Source organism: Drosophila yakuba, chromosome 2L (genome assembly GCF_016746365.2).
Source record: "Drosophila yakuba strain Tai18E2 chromosome 2L, Prin_Dyak_Tai18E2_2.1, whole genome shotgun sequence".
NCBI lineage: Eukaryota > Metazoa > Arthropoda > Insecta > Diptera > Drosophilidae > Drosophila > Drosophila yakuba.
The window spans coordinates 30,294,738-30,303,810 of NC_052527.2; the positions used below are offsets into that span (position 1 = coordinate 30,294,738).

The window sequence follows — 9,073 nt, forward strand, 5'->3', positions numbered from 1 at the left end:
CCTGGCAGATGAGTACGAGGAATTGCACAAGGAACGGGAAACCTTCGCGGAAGAGCATAAAGTCACATGTAGAAGGTGTGAGGAGGCAGAAGATCTAGGTACGCAGACCCAGGGCGCAAAGTACCCCGGTGGGCCGCCAGTCACCACCCATAGACACAATGGAACGTCAACTGGGGGAAAATCGGGTCAGAACCCAACCCATGTTGCCAATCCGCAAGAACCTTGTCGCAGATGCGGTGGACATGACCATTGGGCAAGAGGCTGCCAAACCAGAGTGTGCTGTTCTGCTGGATGTGCGGAAAAGTAGGAACCCGAAGTACGGATTGGTGCCAGAGAAAGCGATCCCAGCCGCAGAGAGACAAGCAGGGGTCGCAAGGTGCCGCCTCTCCAAACTAACTGGCAAATTAATCGAAAAGGAGCAGCAGTTGTCCGCAGCGGTAGCGATCGATGGGAACACGTATAAGGCAAGAGAGCTGGAGGACAAGCTGGCTGCCCGTGGAACGACTACAAGGATACGACTGCAGGTTAGGTTGGCAGATGGAAGGTGCGACGAAATCAACGCAAAGCTCGAAAGAAGAGTGGAGTTCGGCAACAGGCGACTCAACATGAGCCTGCTGATACTACCAGGAATATTGGATGCGTTGAAGCTGGGGTGGAATTTCCACACGCAAGTCGGGGCCGAGATCAAGTGCGCCGGTCATTAAATCCGAATACCGGCCAGAGGCAGAACAACGGGTGGCTCGAGGAGAAGTTGTCGGTCGCAGTAGTCCAAAACGAAGAGGATGACATGGATAAATTCCTGGAAACAGATCTCGCGGAATTTCACTCCATGACCGGAACATCTATTATAGCCGAGCACACGATAACCATGAAGGATGATACACCAATAAAGCAGAGATACTACCCCATCAATCCAAAGATTTATATCCCCTAATATTAAATATCCCCTAATGCAAGGGTGGACGAACTTGTGAAAATGGGACTGATAGAACATTCAAGGACCCCATAGTCATGTTAAAAAAGAAAACGGGAAAATAGAGACTGTGCGTGGACTTCAGGCAGATAAACGCGAAATCCATAAAGGATGCCACGGATAAACTACATCCTCGACCAACAGGGAGGCCTCCAACTAAGGGAGGCGCGCTTCATAAGCAGTCTGGACCTTAAGGATGGGTATTGGCAAATACCGTTGGAAGAGTCGAACCGGGGCTTCACGGCTTTCACGATCCCAGGAAATGGGCTGTTCCAATGGAGAGTGATGCCGTTTGGATTACACTCCGCGTCGGCCACATTTCAACGGGCACTAGATTAGGTAATTGGACCAGAAATGTCGCCACATGCCTTTGTATAAAGTTGACATCATCGTGATTGGGCGCACCGCATAGGAGCACAAAAGAAACCTCCGGGTGGTGTTCCACCGCTTGAAGAACGCGAATCTAAGAATAAACCCAGAAAATTGCAATTCTTTAAGCAAGAACTACTGTACAGGACACCTTCACAAGCCAAGGGATAGGCACGGACCCAGAGAAGGTAGCAGCCATAGCGCAGCTAGAACCACCGTCATTGTTCCGCGAGCTAAGGCAATACCTTAGAGTTGCATTTGGGTACCGACGTTTCGTGTCTGCCTTCGAGGTCGCATACAGGAAAGGCCAATTCGACGTAGTAGATGCGCTATCGAGGCAGCCACTGTCAGAATCGGTGTTAACAGAACCAGAGATGCTGCGAATAACGCAGGACACAGAAGCCAAAGCAGACTGCAGCTGGATCACGGACATGCGAGAGAAGATAAAAGCGCATCCTCAAAAGTTTCCAGACTACGCATGGGAGGGTAGCACCCTTACAGGCATATTTCGCATAGAGCAGGGAACTAAGATGTAGTGACCTGGAAGCTATGTGTTCCGCGGCAGCTAAGGTAAACGGTCCTGCGCGAAAACCGCGAATCCCCAGCAGCCGGCCATGTAGGCAGTCGTAAGGCGATTGTGCGGCTTGCAGCCCGGTACTACTGGCCAGGAATGCAGAGAGACGCAAGGGCGTACGTTCGGAAATTCGAGGATTGCGCAATGCATAAACCGAATCAACGGCAGGTGCCGGGAAAAAAGTTGACATAGATCCCGGAAAGGCTCTGGGCGACAGTGTGTGCCGATTTCGTCGGATCATTGCCAAGGTCGAAGCATGGAAACAATATGTTGTTGGAGCTGATCGTCAGGTTTTCTAAATGGACGGAATTGGGCCTTTGCGAACAGCCACGGCGGAAACGTTGCAGAATGCGTTTAGGGAACGCATAGTGAAAGCGCATAGAATGTGGTGATAATGGACAATGGTGTGCAGTTAACCAGCAGGGCTTTAAAGAAGTTCCTCAACAACATGGGGATAAAACAGCAGTTTACGGCACCGTACACCCCGACGGAGAGAGCGAACCGCACTGTTTAGACTATGATAGCACAGTTTGCCGGACAGAACCAGAGAATTTGGCATGAAAGATAGCCCGAAATTATGCTGGCTATGAATTCCAGTGTATCGGAATCTACGGGCTACTCACCGCCGTTTTTGACACAAGGCCGCGAGCCAAGATTAGCGAACGCGCTATATGACAGAGAAACGCTATGTACGGGAAGGCAACCAGAGTCTCCGGAAGGAAACGCCGAGAAAATGAAAAAGGGAGAGATGAAAGAGACCTTTGAGATAGTGCGGAGGAACCTGTAGAGAGTGTCCCAGGACCAGGCAAGGCATTGCAGCCTACGAAGGATGCAATGGAAGCCAAGGATTGGTGAAATGGTGTGGGCCAAAGAGCACCATTTCTCAAAGGCGGCCGAGGGATTTGCGGCTAAACTGGCTCCGAGATTCCACCAAAAAACGGAAAGGAGCGCACGACACATATCAGCAACATGAGCGAAGGATTGTATTGAGAACAATCTCCCCTGTCGGGAGAAAACAGGAAAGCATGCAGTAGAACGACCATACCTAAGAACGGACGAGGTTCGACATCCGCTCTAGCGTCAGGCCAAGGCGAGAGTCAAGTGATGCAGACAGCGGGTCCAACCAGAATATTGCCTCAACAACCACTACCAGGGAAGAGTAAGGTCTTAAATGGAGGGATGTTAGAGAACGGCAGTACCTGAGAACGGACGAGGCTCGACAACCGTTTTAGCGTCAGGCCAAGGCGAGAGTCAACGGATGCAGACAGCGAGTCCGACGATCGTTCTAGCGTCAGGCCCAGGCAAGAGCCGACGGAAGCAGACCACGAGCGAACCAGAGTATTGCACCAATGAACATACCCGACTGAAGCGGGACAGAGGAAAAGGAATGGGATAGAGCGACTGTTTACCTGTCTGGGCTCCGCCAGAGTGAACAGCCCCACTACCAGGAATAAGGATTCGATCCGGCTCTAACAGCGCGACAACAGTGTCAACAGAGGCGGGAGGGCAAGAAAAAAAGAAGGAAAAGCCGGTCAGAAAAGAGAATGAGGCTGCGCTACCGGGCAATAGGAATACCCTTAAATTTTCCAGAGGAAAGAGGAGAGAATGTACAAATCAAGGGAACAGAGCCGTAACATCAGGCGTCGGGAGTCAGAGACCGACAAAGGCAGACTGAAGCCCGGGCCGGCACAGGAAGGCATAACGGGGCGGAGGAAGAGAGGAATCGACACCGACACAAGACGCCGAGGGAAATAACGGTAAAAGTCCAAAGACGAGACGCGAAACCGAGGTGTGATGGCGAAGTGAGCAGAGGGTTCGAGACACAAAAGTTCGACAACCAACATGAATGCCCGCGTAACGAGGCAGCAAACGAGGCGGCTGGCCGCTCTGGCTCAAAGTCCCGAAGGGCCCGCCGAGGGGCAAGGGCGGTCGCCAACGTTAAGCTGCGGAAAGTGGGGGCCGACCGGTTGGTGGCGACATAAGCCCCGCAACCAGAACGAGTGGCAGACCGAGAGGAGTACGAGGCCGCCAAGGCGACGCGTATCCGCATGTAGCAGCGGGCGGCCAAGTACGAGGTGCTGCAGGGGTCGAGGAGCAAGGAGTAGTAAGAGAGTAGGTGGCGCCAGCCATCCCGGAGGACCTACGGTGGGGCGGACTGCTCCGCAGGCGTCAAGGAAGAGCCGGTGGTTCAAGACGCCAAACGCCGAGGTAGCCGCCGGCGCGTCGTTCTACACCGCGGCGGCAAGAGTTTCAAGGTGCGGGTATTGGAAGTGGGTGGAAGAGAGGGCCACGCTACTAAGAGAAAGGGGAGTAAGGAGTAAGAAGTCTTAAAACTCCCCACAAATCCGGGTGCAGAAGATGGGCCTAGCAACAGCGAAGACGGCTGGATTGCGACAGAAGTCAGATTAAACGGTAAGTAATGGACCTTAAACCCTGGCAAAGTGGAGAGACCGTGAACTAACGGTACCGCGCTGGACTTTCGACCCGAACCGGCCAAGGCCACAGAGGTCGAACGGTAACGTTGTTGACTTTGGACGAGCACAAAGAGAACGCACCGTGAACTAACGGGGCATGAGGTGGACCTTGCACCCGAGCGGGGATCCCCGCGGCCTATAAAAGAGACAGCGCAGGCGCAGCTCAGGGCAGAATCAAAAAAGGTACACGGAGGTTCAGACAGATTCAGGAAAAGTACGCGGAGATCCATACAGTCAGACGGTTAGACAGTGAAAGTACGCGAGGTCGACAGCGAGAAAGTGTAACAGTCAAAATACACGGAACGATACCCGGAACGAGTGACAAATCACACAAATCATAAATTTGGTGGGACGAACAAACAATCTCTCTGAGCTAGCCGTTGCAATCCGTAGCGAGCAGAACCTAAGAAATCAGTTCGTTACATCTGTGACAACCGTGATTGTCCTGGCTATACAGCCTGAAGAAGGATGACTTTTCTCCAATAGCGAGCGGCCTAGGGATCAAGCTGGAGTGGTTGGTCGAGGATATGGGGAAGACGCTTGCCGAGTTCATCCACCAGTCCACAGATGAGCCCGAAACAGTCGCCATACTGTAGGCGTTGGAGAGAGAGTACGGTAGGAGACCAACCCAGAGGAGGGAGAGGCCGTGATCGCGAGAGTAACCCCGCAAGGTGGTGAAGCATTTGCGGGAGTGGAGCTTCATGTACGACAGACATGACAAGCCGTTGGAGTTCCTTGAGCGGGCGAAGTGGTCAGCGATGACATACGGTCTGAACATCAACCAAATCCCAAATGCGATGCCGTAACTGCTGAAGGGCAGGGCCCTAAAGTGGCTCATCGGCAACAATAGATTCTGTGAGACATGGGTCGAATTCATCCAAAGCTTCTAGGAATTCTTGCTGCCCAGGGTTTTCATAACGAAACTGGCGGACCAGGTCAGGCAGAGGAAGGAGCGGCATTGCGAGTGGACATATAGACCCTAATGCTGTCCTTGGGGATGTCCTAGAAAGAGACGCTGGAAAGAATAAAGGAGAACAGCTCTCCAGCTCTGCGCATGCTTGTCCGCTCGTACGAATGCCGGCACCTGGATGCCCTAATGACCCCGGCCGATGAGTTCGAGGAGCTAAACACCGAAAGGGAACGATTCGAGTCGGAGCGGACGCACAGAGCCCGCCACCAGCGGGATTTCCCAAGAGGGGAACAAAACGCGGTGTGCAGAAGGAGCCAAGAGGACATCACGGGTCAGAAACGAACGGGCGGGGGCCGGACCCGGTGCGGCGGGGGTTCGTGTTAAACCCAGCACAAGCCTGCCATAGATGCGGAAGTCAGGATCAATCAGTTTTTGCTAGACGTGCAGGAGAATCGGCCCGAGGACCGCAGAGTTTGGTCCGAGATCTGGAAACCTCACGCGACCATAGCCTCAGAGGGGCAACTAGGGTTCACAAGGTGCTGCCCCTCAAAATTATTGGGCAAGCTGAAGGCGGAAGAAAGCCAACTGTCCGCCACAGTGCTCATAGACGGGGAGGAAATTAAGGCCACGATGGACACCGGAGCGACAGCTAGTTGGAGCCAGGATGGAGTGGGCGAAACTGAGCGTAACGATACCAGTGGGACTGCGGTTCGAAGCAGTCCACGCGAGAAGCTGTCAGTGACAATCGTGGAGAGGGCGACAGACTTCGCGGAGGAGGATATTGAAGGCTTCCTGAAGTCAGAGTTAACTGAATTCGGAAGAATACAAGGGACATCATAAGTGGCGGTGCACAAAATCACGATGAAAGACGATCAACCGGGCAAACAGCGCTACCAAGATGCAGGTAGAGATCTACACCAAGGTCGACGAGTGGTTGCAGAAAGGGTGCATCGAGCGGTCTAGGAGTCCGTACAGCTCACCAATGTGATGGTAAAAAAGAAGACGGGTCAAAGGAGGTTGTGTGTGGATGTCCGTGAAGGACGCGTACCCAATTCCAATGATCAATTAAGTTCTTGATCGATTGAGAGAGGCGAAGTAAATCAGCAGTCTGGACTTGAAGGACGGGTACTGGCAGTTTCCGCTGGTAGCGGCAAGTCGTAATCGTAGTAATCGGGCGGACACTACAAAAACACATATGTATAATGAAATAGGTTTTCCGTAGACTAAGGGCGGCAAACCCGAAAGTAAACGCGGAAAAGTGCAAGGCGGGCGGGTTTATATCCTACTCCAGCGCTAAACGGAGCGGAAATGAACTACTCTGCAACAGAAAAGGTTTAGCAATAGTGTGCGCTGTCAGAAAATGTCCGTCCGTATGAACGTCGAGATCTCAGGAACTATAAAAGTGTAGCGAGCCGAGTACATAGTACATATACACGTACAAAATACATGCCAAATGAGTAAGCCCAGCAACATAATTCATGTGTGTTGCTATTATATATGTATATCAACGGGCCAGATATACAACCTCATGGGTTACTTTAATGCGAAAGTAGGCCCCAACAACACCGGATTAAGATCTGTCATGGGCCAACATGGAACTGGGACTCGCAATGACAACGGAGAGAGATTAGTGGAACTCTGCCAGCAATTTCAACTGGTCATTGGCGGCACAATATTCCCACACAAAGATGTCCACAAATACTCCTGGACATCTCTTAGTGGTAACACGCGCAACCAGATCGACCACATTTGCATTAGCAGGAAATGGAGACACTCACTACTGGACGTTCGGAACAAAAAGGGAGAATCTATAGACAGTGATCATGAGTTGGTCATTAGAGAACTTGAAATAAAGTTAAAACGGCAACTACTCAAGGAACACTGATAACAACACCGACGAGCGCCCCCCTGAACCTGCACCTCCTGAGCGACTCCACTCTGAGGACGAGAATGACGTCCACATTGCGGGAACAACTGATCCCCCTAGAAGACCACCCATGGTAGCGCCCCTGCAGACAGCTAAGGACCGCAGCTGAGCAAATAATTGGGCTGCAACAACGTGGAAGAGCAGACTGGATATCTGAAGGGACATGGGACCTGATTAGAAGGAGGAATATTCTTAAGTCTCTGGCGGACCAGCTCACACAGAATCGTGATGAATATCGCGAACTGTGCAGAGCTGTGAAAAGAGCGGCCAGAAATGACAAACGAGCGCTACTGGATAGACTTGCGACAGACGCAGAACGAGCAGCCGGCGAGAACAACATGCGCTCGTTATACCAGCAGATTGCACGGATTGCCGGAACCCACCAGCCAGTCAGAGACCTAGAAAGCAACCTCTTATCCAATGATGATGCAGAGATCCGGAGGTGGCGCCAACACTTCATGGGAATTAGCCACACCACATCACCAAACGTGGCTACGGACTATAGAAGCATTGCGCCACCAAGTGGGAATACTAGGATACCCTCTGCACCCCCGCATGTAAGAGAGATTGTGAATGCAATAAAGAAGCTAAAGCGCAACAGGGCACCCGGCGGGGACAACTTCCAGCCGAACTGCTTCAAGTTGACACTCAGCTGATAGCTGATACGCTGCATCCACATTTCGCACGCATATCGGAAGGCGAGACTGTACCTGACTCCTGGAAAAGCGGAATCATCGTGAAGCTTCCCAGGAAAGGCGACCTTAGCGACTGCAACAACTGGAGAGGGATAACACTGCTCAACACTAGCTTTAAAATAATAAAACGAACGCCTCCAGGATAAAATCGAGCCAACAATCCGAGACGAACAGGCAGGCTTCCGACTACACAGGAGTTGCGTAGACCAGGCAAATACACTACGCATAATTACCGAGTAAGCTGTGGAATGGAGAGCCCCGCTTTACCTCCTGTTTATCGACTTCAGGAAGGCGTTCGACTCAGTTTAAAGCGCAGCAATATGGCGATCACTTGCAAGGAAAGGAGTACCTGCGAACCTCATCGCTATCATCAAATCGATGTATGACGATGCCAACTTGGCGGTACTGCACAACGGAAAAACAAGTGAACCTTTCCAGACGAACACCGGAATTCGGCAAGGATGCCCTCTATCACCTCTACTCTTCAACATCGTGGTTGACGAGTTAATGAGCGAAGTATGCTCGTCCAAGCACGGAATTACGTGGAACCTCACCAGACACCTCGAGGACTTAGACTATGCAGACGACATCTGTCTTATCTCTCATAGATTTGGCGATATACAGAGGAAAAGTGATGAACTCTTCAGGATAGCCAGCGTCGGACTCGTGAAAAACGTAGCAATCATTCATCATACATGGAAACCCAATCGATTTCGTCAACAGTTTCCCATACCTTGGCACCATAATATCCAACAATAGAGGAGTGGATGATGATGTCTCGAGTCGCCTTGGCAAAGCCCGCTCAGCATTTGGGAGACTATACAGCCTTTGGAAAAACAGAAAAATAAGAGGGCGAACAAAACTCCGGATCTAAATCCATACTGCTATACGGAAGTGAGACATGGCTTGCAACGAAGAAAGTAACCCAGAAACTGCAGGTTTTCAGCAACAAATGCCTGAGAATCATATGTGGGATATTCTGGCCAAACAGAATAGCCAACACAGAGCTGTGGCGCGTTACGAGCGAGCCCCCGATACACACCCAAATAAGGAAGAAAAATGGATGTGGATAGGGCACGCTCTCAGGAGAAACCCTAGTAGCATAGTAAGGCAATGGACTGGAACCTCCACGGAAGCAGGAGGGTAGGAAG

General features: G+C 51.6%; 1 protein-coding gene across 1 annotated transcript; it reads left to right on the plus strand.

Moving 5' to 3' along the window:
- The first annotated feature begins 6,828 nt into the window (after positions 1-6,828).
- LOC122319494 lies at positions 6,829-7,883 on the plus strand. The gene is made up of 2 exons (XM_043206824.1): positions 6,829-7,127; positions 7,478-7,883. Exons 1-2 carry the CDS (start codon positions 6,829-6,831, stop codon positions 7,881-7,883), a joined length of 705 nt encoding a protein of 234 aa, XP_043062759.1.
- The last annotated feature ends 1,190 nt before the right edge of the window (positions 7,884-9,073 follow it).